At 51.1% G+C, this 18,939-nt stretch overlaps 1 protein-coding gene across 1 annotated transcript; it reads right to left on the bottom strand.

Moving 5' to 3' along the window:
* Nucleotides 1-301: 301 nt before the first annotated feature.
* Nucleotides 302-18,201, bottom strand: LOC139014539 (BPI fold-containing family B member 4-like). The gene is made up of 15 exons (XM_070421501.1): nt 18,093-18,201; nt 16,832-17,048; nt 16,100-16,204; nt 14,220-14,351; nt 13,319-13,403; nt 13,145-13,208; nt 12,709-12,794; nt 11,768-11,950; nt 9,380-9,439; nt 8,263-8,403; nt 7,117-7,184; nt 6,793-6,838; nt 4,281-4,344; nt 1,440-1,519; nt 302-334 (listed from the first exon to the last, which is right to left on the bottom strand). Exons 1-15 carry the CDS (start codon nt 18,199-18,201, stop codon nt 302-304), a joined length of 1,473 nt encoding a protein of 490 aa, XP_070277602.1.
* Between the last annotated feature and the right edge of the window lie 738 nt (nt 18,202-18,939).

Here is an 18,939-nt window from a genome sequence, read left to right as displayed (position 1 = left end):
ACTCAGGCTCTTGGTCCATTTTCTGAGGAACCCTCCCTTCTCCGAGAAACCGAGCACGGAATTCATAATCTTCTCTGAGGGGCCAGGGGAAGCAGGAACTATCAGGGAGAAAACCCTTTCTTTGAACATTTCAAGATGGCCTTGCCACCTTCCAGAACCTCTTGGCAAACTCAGAACCAGACTCTTTCTCAAGCAAGTCATCTTTATTGCAACCCAGACTTTCCACTGTGACTGTTGCCATTCTTGGAGTCTCCAGGGGCTGGAGCACTTGTGGCTGGATGGAGGAGTCCTCGGCAAGAACCTATTCCTCTGGAATGGCCAGCAGCATGTAATCCTGTGGGTAGAAGCAGGGCGACGTGGACATCCATCCTATTCACCAGCTCCCCCCGAGGCTGCGTCTGCCTCTCCTGGCGGGGTTGTGTGGGTCCTAAGAACACACTCTCCCCCCGTGGCAAGAAGACAGAGCCAGGGACTGACTGGATAAGGGGATTAGGGGAGGGCAAGGAGGGTCTTGGAAATGTCAGCGAGGGAAGGAACAGACTGGTTCCTGATGCATTGGGGTTCATCCTGCCGGGTCACCCTGAGGTGGATCTGTCACTGGGCTAGAGCCTTCCACATGCTCCCACCCACAGTGCCCAAACCTCTGCTGGGCCCGCCCAGGCTGCTGGAATCCAAGTGCTCCTGCCTGCACCTTCTTCCCCACTAGAATGGGAGCTTCTGGGGGTTCAGGGACTGGGTCTAACTCACCACTTTGTCCCAGCATCACTCAGCACAGGGCCAGGCACAGAGCAGCCAGGGACACATATTGCCTGGCTGCATGAGTGGTAGTGAATGAATGAGTGACAGGGAAGCCAGGGAAGAATGCACAGCTTGAGCACCGCCCACTTCTAGGTGGTGCCACTCATGGAGACTACAGGAGGAGTGGTGATACAACCTGCAGTGTGCACCTTGCACAACGTGCGAGGCGGCTTAGAAGTGAATCGATGAGTGAGCCAACGAGCCCAACCCACCGTCCATCCCTTTGCCTCTACAGGTCTGGCTCTGATGTGAGACAGCGGCTGTGGCTGTGCCATGACTTTGCCTCTCGGAGCCCTAATTCACTTGTTTGTAAAATGGGACAAGTCACAGCATCAACTTCATGGAACTAATTGTGACGACCACCTGTGTAAGGCTTTGGTCTGGCCTAAGGTCTGGCTCCCTGAGGGATTCGTGTAGCCCCTCGGAGCCTCCGTTTTCTCATCTGTAAAGGGGGGCATCACCCCCAGGATGGCTGTGAGGAGACGGTGAGTTAAGGAAAGTGAAGGGCTTGCCACATGTAGTGCCTCCCATGCCCCGGCCTCAGCTTCTGCCTCAGCAGGACAGGGACCAAGGCGATGCTAAGGCCCTTCTAGCTCTGACCTCCCACTGTGTCTCCAGAAGCTTCTTTACCCAGCATTTACCTCAGAGAGCTCCACTCGGGCCTTGTTGAAGGAGAGGCCCTTGATGCGGGGCAGCGGGAGGTGCTGTTCACTGAGCAGCTCTGTGAATGGGATGGACAAGGAGCTCAGGGTCCTGTGTGTAGTCAGGGGCAGTGTGGGCCAGGCCAGCTGACCCCTGGCTGCTCCAATGCCCAGAGCAGGGAAGGGCCTGGATGTGCCCCTTCCCTTCCCCAGGGAGCATCATCTCCATCCCCTTCAGGCAGCCCCTCCACAAAGCCAGGTCTCTCTAATGCCCGCCCAGTTATTAAAGTCCTGTTTTAAAGGAACTTCTCTCAAACATATTCAGTAACTATGAAAGCCTTCTTACAAAGTTATTCTTCTTAGCACGATTTTAAGGAACGTTCAATATGTTGGAGTCTTCTTATGACTGTATCACAATGAATTTTATTATTCTCGTTTAATTGTGAGAAATGGTTGAAAATGCTATACATGCCTGAAAAATGCAAAAATCTTGGCAGAAACAGGAAATGTCTCAGAAAAGGATTAGAAAAAAGTCAGTATAAATTGAAAACTTAACTTTAAAACACTAGACATTTGATCATATTAATAAGAAAATATCCATTGAAGCCCTGGCTGGTGTTTCTAAGTGGTTAGAGTGTTGGACCCAATCAGGGCATGTGTAGAAGGCAGCAATTGATGTATCTCTCTCACATTGATGTTTCTCTCTCCTCCCCACTCTCTGTCTCTCTCCCTCTCTCACTTTCCCTCCCTCCCTTCCACTCTCTCTTTAAAAATCAATGGAAAGAATATCCTCAGGTGAGGACTAACACACACACAGTAAGTGAAAAAGAAAATATTCATGGAATATATCAAAGAAGGTAAATATTCATGAATATACTGAATTATTAAATATATAAAAAATAGTTCTTCAAGCAAGTTTTTGGTGAATTGGTAACTGTGGTGAACTTGAATATGGTCAGTTTTCAGATTGAATTTGAATGAATTCATCATTTTTGGCACACTGAGTTTTGGCAAACCCTTTCCCCCTGTCCTCTGCACTGACCTGCCCTCATCCCACCTCATCCACCCATCAACACTCGGGATTCAGGGGAGGGCCTCATACCCTCTTGCTGGCCTAATGTGGTATTTGGTCCAGTTAGGTGGGGGTTGGGGTAGAGGAACAGGGACAGTACCTCTGGTCTTCCATCTATCCTCTGATCTTTTTTAAAAATTAAAATATAGTTGCCACATAATATTATATTAGTTCCATGTGTATACATAATGATTTGACATTAAGAAGTGATCACCATAAGTCTAGTACCCATCTGTTACTATACAAAGTTATTATAGTATTATTGACTATCTTCCCTATGCTGTACTTTACACTCCCATGAATTATTTATTTTATAACTGGAAGTTTGCCTCTCTTAATCCCCTTCGCCATTTTCTCCCATTACAGTCTGCCCCCTTACCTGGCATCCATCAGTTTGTTCTCTGTATCTATGAGCCTGTCTCTGTATTGTTTATTTGCTTTTTGTAATATTCCACATGTAAGTGAAAACATACAGTATTTGTCTTTCTCTGTCTGACTTATTTCACTTAGCATAATCCCCTGTAACTCCATTCATGTTGTCTCAAATGGCAAGATTTCATTCTTTTTTTATGGCCAAGTAATGTGTGTGTGTGTGTGTGTGTGTGTGTGTGTGTGTGTGTGTGTGTTGCATCTTCGTTATCCAGTTATCTGTTGAGGGACACCACCCTTCCTATTGGCCAGGATCTAAGATACATTTGTTGAATGAGCTCCCTGGGATAGGTACTAGCAAAGTGGGGATGGGGGTGGGGCTTTCTCCTTCATCTTTTGCCTCATCCCAGGTCAGGTTACATCCTTGCCTACCTGCACTCTCTCTGACTGCCTTGTTGGACCTTGCGTCACCATCCTTCCCCACCTCCTTCTTGAACACAAAATTGCTCACTTCATGCCCAGAACCTTCCCTGGCTACCATGGGCCTTAGAATAGATGCCAAATTCTTCAGCCTGGCTAGCATTTGAGCCGCTGCCTGCTCTTCTAGCCTCACTCTGCAGTCCCAACATGAGTCCTTGAGTTGGAACTCAGAGAAAAGCCCCTGTTAGGGAAGCAAGAAGCCAGGGTTCTGGGCTCAGCTCTGCCAGAGACTTGCTGGGTGACGTTGGTTAAGTCAATAAACTTCTCTGGGCCTATCTGGAAGACAAGGAGGCTGCTCCAGGTAATTTCTCAGAGATGAGTGATCACCTCTGTGTTTGGGGACACATGCGCTGACCAAATAATCATGTGGGTGGATGGACAATGGTTCCACAGACTGCATCAGGAGAGGCGAGAAAACCCTTGAGTTCTATGAGGCAGAGGCACCTGACTAGGCTTTTAAGTTCGCTTCCCACTTAAGGGGGGCATGTTTGCCTGGGCCCCACCTGGGTTGCTTCCTTTGGGTATGTTACCCACCTGGGTCCTGCAGGCGTAGGTGTTGGCGCTGTGAGCTGTGGGCTCCACCACCTCTGCTGGGCCTTCGTGTTTTCACTTTCCATGCTAACCCCTACCTCCCCCAGGAAGCCCTTCCTGGCTACTCGCCCCGTGTCTGAGTTCCTATCACTGTACTGCCTGGGCGAAGAACAGGAGGGCACACATGGCCCCTGCCCCACCCTCCTCATCCACCACACCCAGAGTTCAGGGTTTCTGTGCTGCCTCCTTTTGCCTTGTGTGTGGGCGATTCTTAACCAACCCCAGGGAACAAGACAGAAGTCGGCTGTACGTGCAGAGCTTTGGACACTGTTGCTGTTTCTCCGAGCTGTATGGTATGTGGGCACGAGGGCAAACCCAGTGGGGCTTACCATTGTGATGGGGCAAAAACATCCTCCTCAGAAGCTCCGAGACAACGGCCTTCAGACGTTCTTCCTGCAACAGGTGAAAGAGGGCTGGAAGGTCACTTCGGCTGGGTCAGCAGGTTGTGACCTCTGGAGCAGGGGACCTCAGGGGATAGGTACCCACAGGAGATCAGGAGTAGTCCTGGGGACCCCGCTTCTTAAGGCCATTGGAGCCAGATGAACAGATTAGTGAAAGGACCAGGGAAAGTTGAGCAGCCAGTAAAAGTAGCCTTCACCGCCTGTCTCAGCGATGGTCTTACTGCTTCAGGGCAGCCTAGGGAGAAGGAGACCCCCAGGGCCAGAGCTTCAAAGGGGCCCACTTTGAGTCCAGTTTTGATAGCTGCCTGATGACGGGGCAGGAACTGTCTCATTGAGAAAGCAGATCTCCTGTCACCAGGGATGTTCAGGGGTCTTGGTCAGGGCTGCCCCAACCCATTTGGACAGATTAGAAATAGACCTCCTTCTTTCTTCCTTCCTTCCTTTCCTTTCCTTTCCTTTCCTTCCTTCCTTCCTTCCTTCCTTCCTTCCTTCCTTCCTTCCTTCCTTCCTTCCTTCTTTCCTTTCTCTCCCCCCCCCCCCCCCCCCCGCTTCCACTTCCATCTCCCATTGCGCCCCTGCTGCCAGACTGGAATACCTTGCACATGCCTTCTTCCGTGCTTTGCTCTTACTATTCCTGTCACCTGGAAGGCCTTGCCTGTGGATCTAAGTTGCATACATTCATTAAGACTCTCTTTCTTGCCCGGCCAGTGTGGCTCAGTGGTTGAGCATCGATCCATGAACCAAGAGGTTGCCCGTTCGGTTCAGGTCAGGGCACATGCCCGGGTTGCAGGCCTGATCCCCAGAAGGGCACGTGCAGGAGGCAGCCTATCAATGTTTCTCTCTCAGTGATATTTCTACTATCTCTCTATCCATCTCCCTCTCTCTCTAAAAAAATCAATAAAAACATTAAAGACCCCCTTTCTTCAAGACACACTTTCCCCATCTGTTGGGAGACTGTCATGGACATATTCATATCTGCATTGTCTGTGGGATGGGTGGCTTGTCCAGTGCACATCCTGTCCCACCGTACATGCTGCCCTGGTCTGGATGGCTGCCCTCTGAGGCTGTCTGAGAAGGGATTCCCTGACCGGGGCCTTTCAACCCTGGCCTCCCCAAGTAAGGCTGGAGCAAGACCTGGTAGGACAGGCATGATCATTCTGAAGTGCTTTCTGTACATGTTCTCGTTCAGTCCTTTTGTTGTTTTTCCATCTTGCAGCTTTTCCTGAGAAGGGCTAGAGCACGAGGCTCACAGGCCTGTGGAAGTGGAGGGTGATGGGATGCCCCTAGGGTGGGAGGAGGGGATGGGTCTCCCTTGGACAGGCAGGGTAGTGCAGAGCTCTTCCAGTGCAGGAGCAGGGACAACCCCTGGGGGAAGAGACCACGTGCTCCGCCCTGTGGACTCATTCACAGGAATGGCCAGACCAGGCACAGGACCGCAGAAACCCCACACTGCCGCACGTGGGTGCCGTGGTTTAGGACGCGGGGCTCGGGTGAGGAAACCCAGAGAGGGGGCCCACAGCCCTGCTGGAGGCACAAACTGAGTATTCTCCTGATAGAGGCTGTTTTCTTCCAAATCCTGTGTCATCCGGGATGCATCTCTCACCTTCCCCATCCTTTCCACCAGGAAATCCTGTCAGCTCTACTTTCAGAACATCCTGCACCGCCACCACTGCCACCATGGGGTTCATGCCTCAGCAGCCTCTGCACAGTCTGCAGGCCTGGGTGTGTGTGTGTGTGTGTGTGTGTGTGTGTGTGTGTGTGTCTCCTCGTTGCCTCCACCCTTGTCCTTCCGTCTGCTCCTCCATGTCACTCGGTAAAAGCCAGTCCTGACTAGAAGGCCCTGATGGGTCTAGCCGTGCCCTCTCTGACCATTACTCCCCCTCTCTGCTCCAGCCACCCTGGCACCTGCTGTTTCCAGAACGATCAGGCACACCCTGCCTTGGGGTGTCTGGTCCCCTCTTTCCCCATATCCCCACCGCTCCTTCCCTTACCTCCTCCCGTCTTGGCTCAAACATTCACCTTCTCAATGAGGCCTTCCCTGACCTTTTTAATATTGCCCCTACCTACCTGCACTCCCCATCCTCTGTCCCCTCCCCTGCTTTCCCCACAGCACTGTTACCTGCCTACATAATATATAATTTACCTTATATATTATATATTATGAATGTGAGTTCTGCAAGGGCAGGGACCTATGTTTTGTTCACCGACGCATCCTAAGACAAGGTGGGCACGTGACAGATACTCAGTGTTAAGTGAACGAAAGAATGAAATGGACCAGTTTAAGTCCCGGGTGCACCCCCCACCCCAGTGGGCATGGGGGCTCCAGGGCAAGATGAGATGAGGGATAGAAAGTGAGTGAGTCTTTGACTTCCCTACATCAATGACTCAGGGTCTGCTGGTGGGGCCTCCAGGACAGTAGAGAGGCCAAGGCAAGACTCACCTGCTTTGCAAGGCCAGCAGGGTAAGTGCCCAAGGTGACCATGGTGCTATCAGAGAAAAGAGATCACCCCTTTAGGTCAGGGAAGCTGCTTGGGGGTACAGTGTTCAGTGAGGTTCGAATCACAACCTCCTCCCCCCTTCTTTCCTTCCCTTCCTCCCTCTCTCCCTCCCTCTCCCCCTGTCTCCCTCTTCCCTTCCTCCTATAAACCACTCTGTTCAGCTGACAGCAGGCATGAAAACTTGTCCCCTTTAACCACACTCCTCCTCCATCTCTCTCCGTGTGAGCCTTCTTATTTGTGCAACATCCAAAGCCAAAATAATTTACCTGTTTGGAGTGAACTGGAGTTTTAATTTCTGATTTCTTGAGGAAAACATAGCCTTTGAAAGGAGTTTCTATGGCAAAGTGAAATTAAGTCAGAACAGGAGGAGAATTTACATTCTGGTTAGAGGTTATTCCCTTCACATCCACCTCCCATGAGTACTTGCCCCGGGCTAGCCCCCTCTCACCCAGTCCTACCCGCACCCCAACTGCTGGTTCGCATGTGTTCAGATGATGACTGTGTTGGTGTTGCCCAGGAGAGGGCACAGGTGGGTGCTGGGTGCTCCTGGAGGGCAGGGAAGGCGGGGTGGGGGTGGGGTGGATAGGAGGGAAGGGACTCAGCCCAGTGGGTGGAAAGCCTTTTGCAGCGAGCCAGCTGGCTGAGGGTTGAGGTTGCTGGAAGCCAGAGGACGCTTTCGTTTTCAGGAGGTTGTCTATGGACGACCATAATCCACATGGTCACCTTATAAACTAGAAGTAGGACTCTCACCACCAGCCAGAGATGACTGGTTTCTTTGCCCCAGAATCATGCCAACTAGGATCCCAGGATCGTGCTGTATACACCGATGTCGCTGGGCTTGGCTAGTGGGGCAACTCTCCCGCCCCTTATATGAGGCACCTTCCCAATTTCAGGGTCTGTGGAATGGCAAATAGGAATCCCGGGAGCTTAGGATAGAGAAGTTGCAACTGGGGGAGCTGTATTCCCCCAGGGCCTAGCCCTCTCTAGCTTGGGTCACCTCTCTCTTGGGAAGGAGAGAATGCAGACACGTTTAGCCCCTCCATCAACTACATTTCTCTGATCTTTCTCCTGGTTTTGTGGACAAGGGCTTTCGATGCAGCCATGTCCAGGGCAGACAGTTAAAATGCTACCATGTAAGGGCACTGAGCAGAGGATCTCAGAGGCAAAACCCTTTAGTTGCTGAGGGGGTTCTCGGGAGCACTGGGGCCTGGCCTTGAGGCAGGAGGTGTTCGAGTCTTTTCATGTTTTAACGGCAGGCTTATTTGGGGGCGGACTGATTGACTATCAGTAGATGATGCGACAGTGAGGTTTGCTGCTGTTTTTCTGTCACACTGCTTCAGGCAGGGCCCGGGAGGGGCCCTCAAGTGGACCCAGGGCCCCTGGGGAACAAAGAAGTTCAAGGCTTAACTCACCCAGGAAACAGAGACAGAGGAGGTGTTACTGGACCTCAGCAGCACGAGGGAGCCCTGCTGGATGACGGTGGCCCCGTGACCGTCGAGGCGGACCGTGGGAGGGTCAGGGGTGCTGATGGTCAGCCCCGTTCTTGCTGGGGACTGTTTAAAAGCCAGAACGAAGTTGAAGCATAAGAGGTGTGGGCAGGCCTAGAAGATGGCTTTTCTTAGCCCCCAGTTTGGAGGAACGGGGAAAAGACCACCTGAGGAGTCACGGGGTCTTGAGTTTTTGTTCTTGCTCTGCAGCGACCTGCGGTGTGACCTTGAGAAGGTTACTATCTCACTGAACTCCTCGGAGGTAAGATTACATCCTCCTCCTGGGCATGCATAGCAGGTAAGAACATAGATTTTGGAGCTCGATCGAGTCCTAGCTCCACCACTTGCAAATTGTGTGGTCTGAGACAAGTTTCTTAATCTCTCTGTGCCCCAGTTTTCATACTTGTAAAATGGGGATAATAATCATGTCTATCCTATAAGGTCATTGTGGGGATAAAATGAATTAATTTATAGCAAGTGCTTAGAACAGAACCGGGCACCCAGTAATGCGATTGTTATCAATTGTTGTTATTGTTATTGCTGGTCCATCAGGTGCCATGTTCTAAGAGCTTTGGAGAGAGGACATTGAGCGTGAATTTTGGAGTCTGGGTCTGGGTTCAAATTCTGATTCTGCCACTTACTGAGCAATGTGAGCTTAGGCAAGTGAATTCAGCATGCTGAACCTGTTTGCTGATGTATGAAAATGTGTGAGAGTGCAGGTTTGCTGAGAATTACAGCTGGCACACAGCCACCACTCACTGTGCCTCAGTAGGCTGGTGTCTTGTTCGGTATTGGATAATGACAGCCACATGCCATGGTCACTGGGTAGAGCGCTGAGCTGAGTGCCTTACTTATCTCCTTTAATTCTCACAACACCCGTAAAAGCAAGTGCAATGATTTTGTGGGTCCATAGGAGGAAACTCTGGCCAAATGGGTCATGCCCAGGGGGCCAGATCCTGCTCCCCCACCCCGAATCTTTTCTGGGATCCTTGCCAGGGAGCTGGGGGCGAGGTTGGGGGGGGAGGTGGGGAGCTGGCAACACACTCACCTCGGGCCTGGGTTCCAGTTCTCTCAGTGACAACAGCTGAATGAGGTCGGCAGCCTGGGAAAAGGGCAAAATGTGTGTTGGCCTTTAGAATCCTTAGATCTGTTCTGAGCAGGTTCGGGGGATGTCCATTGGAGTTCTGTCCCCAACAGAATGCACCACCTGCACATCAGTCAGTCTGCATGGGAGGAGCCATTTACCTGGAGTCTCATTATGATTTACCTGGAAAGAGTAACCTTTATTTGTTTCAAAGACCCCCCCCCCCAACATTTTATTGTGAAGTTTTTCACACATGCATCAAAGGTGAAAGAACTTTATAGAAAACAGTTGTGTACTTATCACCTAGAGATTCTTCTATTAATAGTTTCCTATATTTAAAGCAAGTACATCACATTTCTGTCAATTTACCTATGCTGCATTGATTTTTGAAGATCATAAATCATTACGAAAAACACAACAAATTGTATAAAGTAAAAAGTAAAAGTCTACTCTAACACCTCTTCCCCCTTTTCCCTAAATCCTATTCTCAGGGGTTCCCACTGTTGATATTTTGGAGTGTATCCTGACAGACATTTTCTCTACACATATAAGCATGAATAGATGGGAAAATTTTAACCAGGTGGCCCTACACCTTGTTTAGTCCTCTCACCATCAGTACATATAGAACAACTCCATAGTTTTTAACAGTTGCATAGCATTCTGCTTTTTATGACCATAACCTAATTTATTTTTTAAATTCCTTATTGATGGACACCTAGGTTAACTTTGCTTTTCTCCCTATAACAAGCGAAGCTACAAAGAACCCCCTTGCACATACATTCTTGCCCACTGGTGTAAGAATTTCTCTGGACATGAAATTACAGGGCTCACATCTAACTGTTTCAGAGCTGCCACACCTGTGTAGGATGGAGGGAAGAGCATGAGGAGGCAGGAGATGGGCTCCAGTCCTAATTCCACCTGCTGGATGACCTTGGGCCAGTCACTTTCCCTATCTGGACCTTGGTTTCCTCATGTGGAAATGGAGCAATAACATTAGAACTCTTCCAGATATGCATCTTATTTCAGTGTTTACTGAGTACCCACTGTGTGTCCTTCACATAGTATCCTGTTCATAGTCCCTGCCCTCAAAATGGGGGAGAGAGTAAACATACAAAGTTAAATAAATAAACATACGAATACACATATGTGTGTATATATATGTGTGTAAAACTTTGCATATGTAACTTTATTCATACATACACAGTAATCAGTGTTTTGAAGGGAGAAGAACAGAATGAGAGAGAGAAAGAAAGAGGTGGGGGGGAGAGAAAGCTTCCTTTAGATGTTTAGATGAAGTGATCAAGGAGGGGCTTTCTGAGGAGATGACATTTGCACTGAGACCAGCAGTGGAGGGAAGAGAGTCCTGGGCAGAGAGACCAGCGTGTGCCAGGCCCTAAGGTGGGAGCCGAGCTCAGCCTGTATGTCTGGAGTGTAGCAGGTGAGGAGATAAGGCTGGAGAGGTGGGCAGGGGTAAGATCATGCAGGGCCCCAGGAGTGGCACAGAGGAGACTGACTTATTTAGAATGTGACAAGGAGCTGCTGGAGGCTTTTGACAGTGATGTATCTGTTTTTCTCCCTCATCGATTCCCTCATTGACCAAGGGAACGTGCTCTTCTTGCAGACCTCTGTGTGTGTGCCTCGTCACCAGTCAGATACCACCTTAGAGATGTCTTCACTGACTTTCCTGTCCAGGGGTAGGAGCCCTCTCATCTCCACCAGTCACTTACTGATCCATTGCTCTATATTATTTCATTTATCTGTTTATATGTATATATATTATTATATTATATTATTGATTTCAGAGAGGAAGGGAGAGGGAGAAAGAGATAGAAACATCGATGATGAGAATCATTGATCGGCTGCCTCCTGCACGCCCCCTACTGGGGATCGAGCCTGCAACCCAGGCACGTGCCCCCGACTGGAATCAAACCCAGGACCCTTCAGTCTGCAGGCCGATGCTCTATCCACTGAGCCAAACCAGCTAGGGCTCTCTGACTGTTTTCTTGTTCGGTTTCTACTCCCCAATCTGACTGAGTTCTGCAAGGGCAGGGACCGGTATGCACAGGACCTGGCACACAGAAGGCCGTTAATAAATGTCTGTGGCACAAATGAATGGATAAGTTTTGTGAAGCGAGTAGCAAGGGGCCTGGGAGTTTAAGGACGTCTTCCAGGAGGAAGGGGCTTCTGTGCTGGAGGAGTTACCCAGGTGAGGTCCAGAGAGGAGGAGTGGCTTACCCAGGCCACCCACAAAGAGATTTCTGCCAGCTCTACCTCGGCTTCTTCATGCAAAAACAGAGCAGTGACATTTGTCATGTCCCACCCTCCTTCCCCTTCCTCAGCACTCACCGTGGAGTCCTGGGCGTCCACACGGACTTCCTTGCTGGTGTAGAGGCAGGACAGGATGTCATTGTAGGCTTCCACCCAAAAGGCCAGGTCTGCCATGCTGCCCTGGGCTAATTTTGGGAGGGGCTGGGGGGCCAGGTGGTCAGACCTTGGGGCCCTCTGGCCTGGGCCACAGGGGGTCACGAGCTTTAGAGAAATGAAGGGGGAAGAAGAAATTCCATGGGAACGGCCTCCTTGGCCAACAACTGGTTACAGCTCATACATCGAGGGCTCACTATGTGCCACGCATAGTGCTGAACGTTTCTGTGCGCAGTCTCATTTGAACCCCACAACGGCGTCATGAGATGGGAACAATTATTGGTACCATTTCACAGGTGGGGAAGCTGAAGCCCAGAGAGGGGAGGTGACGACTTAAGATCCTACACACGGTAGGGGGTGGAGCTGGGTTTTGAACCCATGACCTGTTTCCTTGCTTCTCCCTCATTTGACCCTACTCCCCTCTCTGCACCCTTGTTAACAGCACTCCTTCCTATCAAGTCCTTCCTGTCCTCCCCTCGTTCCATGGGGACTGGAGTTGGGCAGCCAGCCTCGTCCTTTCTCTGGGCCTTTGTTTCCGCATTTGCGGGGTCCCTTCCAACAGGGCGTTATGCGTGGCCCTGCAGCCCCTGCCTGGAGTTGGGGCTTGATCCTTGCTCATGGGACACACAGCCCTGTGGCCTCCCCTGCTCTCCTGCATTGAGGAAGGACCCCCCAGGCTCAGCACAAGCTCCGAGGGTGGGCACCTGGGTCTTCATTTGCTTCTTCCTCCTCCTTCTCCCCCTCCTTCCCCTCCTCCCCTTTGTACCTCCTGCCAGAGAAGCCCCATCGCATTCTCCTCTTTGTCCATCCTCCCCCAGACCAGGGGATGCCCCTGGCGGTCTGCCCTGGCCAGGGGGCTGGCTCACCAAGACTTTCATCAGGATGGCCTCCTCGGTGAACTCCGTGGTGGTGACATGGTACTGGAAGTCTTCTGGGCCTGAGGTGGCCGGGGCTACAATAAGGACATGAAATGGGGGCGCGGGGAGGCAGCAAAATGGAGAATTTGTTCTCCCTCTCTGCTCAGCTTTAAGTTCTTTATGCGCTGGGCTGTGCTTCTTATAATAATGACACTTATTGAGCAATACCTTTGTGCCAGGTTGTATGCATGATCACAACAGTCTACTCTGTGGGCCTCTGATAATCCCACTTTGCAGGGTCATAGGCATATTGCCTTTCTCTCCCCCACTAGAAAGCGGGCACGCTGTGGGCGGGGTTCGTGTGGTTTGTTTCCCACCATAGCAGAGCCTAGGACAGTCCCTGGCACCCAGTACAGGGACAACAGGTAAGTCTGGACCAACATACACAGATTGATGGGCAACAGGTCTTCTAGCAGCGAGTTGAGCAGGGTCGTGGCCACGGGGCACACCTAGAGGGAAGGCACGAGGGCGTCTTTGTGGGGGTTGGGCGAGGTTGGAGGGCTCTCCTTTGGGGTTGTGCTCCTTTTCCAGGGGGAGGTAGGGGGGATGAGCAACTCACTATTTTCTGCAGGAGGAAGGGCAATGCCTGGTCCAGGACACCTGTCACCATCTCCAGAGCTTCATTCACCAGGAGGGGGTTCATCCTAGGGGCCGGGGAGAGCAGATGGGGTCTGACACACCATGGAGTGGGAGACTGAGGCCAGGACGGGGAGTCCAGGGCAAGGCTGAGGAAGGTCTCCTGGGCCTGTGTAACGTGGAAATTCAGAGTGGCTGCTTCCTTCCTCGCCTGACGTCTCCCTCCTCTCTCCTCCCCTTCCTTTTCTGCTTTTTCATCCTTCCTGCCTTCTTGCATTCTACCTCCCTCACTTTCTCCTGCTTTCTTTCTTTATTTCTTCCTGATTCTTCCTCCCTGCCTCTGCCTCCTTATTTCTCTCTCTGATAAATGTTTCTGTGATTTTCAAAGAGGGAGAGATGACAATTGGCAGTGGAAGTCACGGCGGGTTTCATGAAGGAAATGGCTTTTGTGCCGGGTAATTTGAGAATCATAGATAGAGGCCACCTTATGTGGTAGGTTTAATGCTAAGTGGGTCCCATGGGTGAGCTCATCTGTTCCCCACAACCACCCATGTTGGCTGGGTTCTGTGAGAAATCCTATTTTACTGGTGAGGAAACGGAGGCTCCTAGAAGTCAGATGGCTTGGCTAGGGGCCCCAGTGTTAGAAAGCAGCCGAGCTGAGATTTGATGCACACTCTTAGCCGTGACATTCAGCGTTGAGGCTGGAGACACTGATGGGTGGTGCGGCTTGTGGCCTTGGCGATGATCCTGTCCCTGATGTCCTTGGTCACTCTAGACAACTATGCTGGGAGAGTCTCAGTGAGGGGCCGAGCTGCAGGAGCAGTGCACGAAGGCCTGGCACCTACCCCTACCCAGTGGAGGCCCAGGAGTGGGCAGGTACTCACTGCTCCAGAACCTTGATGCTCAGGTATCCTGGTGGGGTGTGGCACTCCTCAAAGGCCACCTTGGTCTTGTTCCCCGTCTGTTCCAGCCGCACCCCAATGCGGATGTTCTTGATGACTTTGAGCCGCAGGATCCTGTAGGGGCAGTGTGTCTAGGCAAGCTCCAAGCCACAGGCCAAGGTTGAGACCAGAAGTCACAGGCTAGTGGTCTGCAACGGCCTGGAGGGCTCAAATGAAACACTAGGAGAGTTGATTAAGAATATGGAATTCAATCCCAGCCGCAGTGGCTCAGTGGTTGAATGTGGACCCATGAACCAGGAGGTCACGGTTAGATTCCTGGTCAGGGCATATGCCCGGGTGGCGGGCTTGGTCCCTGATCATGCAGGAAGCAGCCCATCAGTGATTCTTTTCATAAATGTTTCTATCTCTCTTTTCCTCTCCCTTCCTCTCTGAAATCAATAAAAAATACATATTGAAAAAAAAAGAATATGGAATTCATATAGGTGGAACTAAATGAACAAACTGAACTACCAAGCAAAATAGAGACAGACTCATAGAAAGCAGGCAGACAGCTCGGGTGTTGGTGCGGGGGAGGGTGGAGTGATTGAGCAAAAAAGAAAAAAAGAAGAGAGAACTCCTGGACATGTACAACTGTATGTGATTGCTGAGGGGGTGGAGGTAGAGGAGGGCATGAGGGATAAATGGTGATGGGGAAAAAAAGGATATGGATTTTACACTTTGGAAAACCTGAAAGATCAGACAATACCAAGCCAGAGTCCTCCCTGAGTGTCAATCTCTTGGGGGCGCTGAGGGTGACCTTGAGATGGGCTATATGCTCTCCAGTTTGCTACAGTTCCACCAGGTCAAGGGTCAAGTTGTATTTTTATTGCACACATTACAAGGGTGATGATATATTTATTGTATAGCAGAGAGATATTTTCTATGCCAGTATCTCCATTAAAGAAATGTTTCTTTGTGCTCCTCTATCAAAAAGGGAAGCTAGACCAAGAAAACCATATTTTACAAAAATACGTATTTCTAAAGGGCATTTAAGAATATTCCTTGTCCAGCCGGCATGGCTCAGTGGTTGAGCATTGACCTATGAACCAGGAGGTTGAGGTTCGATTCCTGGTTAAGGCACATGCCTGGGTTGCGGGCTTGATCCTCAGCAGGAGTGGGGGGGCGGGGGGGGGAGGAGCGCGGATATGTGTGTGTGCAGGAGGAAGTGATCAATGATTCTCTCTGATCATTGATGTTTTTATCTCTCTTCTTTACCCTTCCTCTCTGAAGTCAATAAAAGTATATTAAAAAATATTCCTGTTTCATGTGCCAATACCGCTATAGCACGTCCCCTGTTGGCTGTTGTTTTTATAACCCCAGGTCAGCATCTTCCTCCACAGCTTAGTGAGCAATCTGAACTCACATAGGCAGTGAACTTTCTCAGCAGCCAAGTACAGCAGGGGACTTGATTATCCCATTTTATAGGTGAGGAAACTAAGGCCCAGGGAATGGACGCCCTTGCTCAGGTCACCTAGATGGTAAGTGGGATTGGAGTCTCAGTGTGCTGGACTCCAAGGTGACCTTGAATTAGATCCTTCTCAGACCATCCTGTTAATGCATCTGCCTTTTATGCAGATGGGGTGACATGGAAGTCAGAGGGTTTTATCTCAGCTCCTGCTGCTGATTCACCGTGTGACCTGGGGCAGGCCCCTCTCCCACTCAGTGCCTCAGTTTCCCCATCAGTAAAAATGGCTTTGAAACATGCTCAAGCGGAAAGGATTCTTATGATGCTTATGGTGACACAGGCAGCAAGCTTTTGCCAGCAGTGCACGGCGGCCTGCTGCTTGCTGAGGCAGGTGGGAGGAAACGCGCAGGGCACTCACCTCTGGAGCGAGAGGTACAGTTTGCTTCGCAGTGTGACCTGCAGCAGGCTGTCGCTCAGGACTTGCAGGGTGACCTCGGGGCCTTTGGCATCTTCTATGACCAACCTGTGAGAGGTATGGGTGGTGGCCTAGCCTGGTAAGGCTTCTGTGGAGTGTGTGTGTGTGTGATGGCTAGAATAGGAGTGGACCCCAGGAAGGGTGGGGCAGCTTTGGGACCACCCCTCCCTGACCCCCAGCTCAGCTGCAGAACACTGGGCTCTAGTTCCAGCCCCAAGCCTTGAAGACCTGGACAGGTCCCTTTTTCTCCCCAGGCCTCAGTGCCTCACCTTCTACAAAAGGGGAGAACACAGTGGAGGAGCTGCCTATACACATTTACCCTGTCTGAACTCAAGTGTAGAATTTGACGAAAACCCTCTTGATTTTTAAATGCTGGCAATTTGCTAAAATATCTTTTAAGAACACTAGGCAAGCTTGTAATTCCCAGGTGCAGACTGAATGTGGAGGGCTACCAGACAGAGATCCCTAATTTAGACCTGCTTTATTCTGTGGGAGATTTCAAGTGTCGTGGAGAGGTTTAAGAACAAGAAAAATGCCCTTGCTGAGCGCTTCCCAGGCTGTAGAGAACCTCCAAGGACATCCAGGCCTCCCACCACCCTCCTGGTGCTGCATTTGCCTGGTGAGAACAAGGCGCCTGAGGGGGAAGACAGGCCAGAGCAGCCTCGGTTTACTCACCCGCCCGCCTGGAGCAGCTGCCCCAGCAGTGGGAGGCTCTTCCCCGAGAGCAGGTCCCCGACCAGCGACAGGTCAAGCCCACTGCTCTTCTTGGAGAGGCCTTTTCTTACGAAGGGCAGGTGGTCCAGGATGGCGATACCTTCACTTGTGGCGCCCGTTACAGGTATCCTGGCCATGCGGCCCAGGATGTGGTGTTCCGAGAGCAAGTCTGAAATATCTGAGGACACAGGACACAAGGCCCTCCTCGGCGTGGGCTCACCGTTCATTCAGTCATTCAGCAAATGCTCACCCGCACCTGCCCTGGGCCAGTGAGGTAGGTGATCATTTAGCAACAAGTACTTACGTGCTCACTCTCTCCTGGCTCAGGGAACGGGAGCCATGTGGCTCCTGCCCTCATGGGCTGTACATGCTGGTGGGGAGACAGACCACACTGAGCACTCAAGGAAGCAAGCACAGCAATTTTGAAAGTGCTAGGCAGTGAATAGAAAATAAAACGGAGTCGAGTTGGAGCATGACTGAAAGGGTGGTCACAGAAGAGGAGGCATTTGAGCTGAGACCTGAATGAGGTGAAGAAATCCACTATTGCAAGATTGGGGGAGGGGGAGGGGAGCAATGTAAACAGAGGAAATAGCATGTGCAAAGGCCCTGAGGTGGCGAGTTTATGAACCAGATCAATGAGGTAGGACTGTGGTGCATGGAGGACAAGGAGCTCACGGCCAAAAGTTAGGGAGAGAGACAGACAAATAGGGCAAGTGCAATCCACGTGGATAAGGCCATTGACAAGGCTTCACCGAAGGGTGGTGAGAGCCCAGCGGGAGGAGACCTTCTGCCTGGGGAGATTGGGAGGGATTCCCATCAGAGGAGGGATTCCCATTACAGCTTTGCTTTAAAGAATGAGTTGGAATTCACCGTGTTGGGAAGAACGAAAAGAGCACAGTAGGCAAAAGGAACAGCACTAGCAAAGGAAGAAACTGGGGTGTCTATGGGGTGGCTAGGGCAGTGGTGGTGGAAGAGGCTGGGCATACATATAGGGCCTTGAATGCCAGTGTGAGGAGCTTGGAGGTTCTCCTGAGGGTACTGGGGAGCCACAGCAGTGTGAGAGCAGGGGAAGGATAGGGTCAGCTCTCAGTTAAGGAAGGCAAATTCTGCTGCTGGTGAGGGGGAGGCCAGAAGAGAAGCCTTGAATTGGGAGGTGGTGCCATCTCTCCCCCTTCTCCTTCCCTGCGGGCCTGCCTCCCTCGGTCCACCCCTTACATTTTACCTGTTTCTAGCTGGTCCTTGCTGATCCGTAGGAAGAGCAGGTGCTGGGCCTCCCCTTGGGCTTGGGGCAGCAGCCCCCAGCATAGCAGTGACCCCCAGAACAGCAGCATCCTCAGGGCCAGGACCTATGGACACAGAGCTGGGAAGCCCCACGTCACCTCCATGTCCTTACCAGGGACCCATTGCTTAGCGACTCCCAGCTCTGCCTCTTCTAGAACTCTCTCTCCAGCTTTCCTCGCCTTGCTTCTCCTCTAGCTCCACATCCATTGGTCCATGAACACAGCCTGCACTCCCCACCACCTCACACTAGTGCCTTTTCAAAAAATATATATTTTATTAATTTTTTACAGAGAGGAAGGGAGAGGGATGGAGAGTTAGAAACATCGATGAGAGAGAAACATCGATCAGCTGCCTCCTGCACACCTCCTACTGGGGATGTGCCCACAACCAAGGTACATGCCCTTGACCGAAATCGAACCTGGGACCTTTCAGTCCGCAGGCCGACGCCCTATCCACTGAGCCAGACCGGTTTCGGCCACACTAGTGCCTTTAGTTCTCTTTGCCTGGAGTGCCCTTCCTCCTTGTGTGGGCTGGCTTCACATCTGGGCTCTGCCACTCCCTGACTGTGTGACCCTGAGCAAGTTACTTGATGTCTCTGTACCTCTGACCTCTCATCTGTAAAATTGGGATTAAACATTAATTGTGAGGAATACATTCAACAATATGCACCAAGCCCTGAGCAAGCAACGGACCTAACCCCTGTTAAAGTGGCCGGGCCACACTGTGAGATGTTTAAAGATGTAGTGTTCCCTTTTAGCCACGGAAGCTTCAGGATCTGGAGGAGGACA

The sequence above is a fragment of the Myotis yumanensis genome, unplaced genomic scaffold (assembly GCF_028538775.1).
Source record: "Myotis yumanensis isolate MYYU_CA2020_CCGP unplaced genomic scaffold, mMyoYum1.0.hap1 SCAF_7, whole genome shotgun sequence".
In the NCBI taxonomy this organism is placed as follows: Eukaryota; Metazoa; Chordata; class Mammalia; order Chiroptera; family Vespertilionidae; genus Myotis; species Myotis yumanensis.
This window is presented reverse-complemented; position numbering and strand designations above follow the sequence as displayed.

Coding starts and splice junctions, on each gene's coding strand:
- LOC139014539 (XM_070421501.1), bottom strand. CDS start 18,201: ATGCTGCTGTTCTGGGGGTCACTGCTATGCTGGGGGCTGCTGCCCCAA. Junction 11,951..12,708: donor CCATCCTGATGAAAGTCTTG/GTGAGCCAGCCC, acceptor ATTTCTCTAAAG/CTCGTGACCCCCTGTGGCCC. Junction 8,404..9,379: donor AACCCAGGCCCGAGGTGAGT/GTGTTGCCAGCT, acceptor GCTTTTAAACAG/TCCCCAGCAAGAACGGGGCT.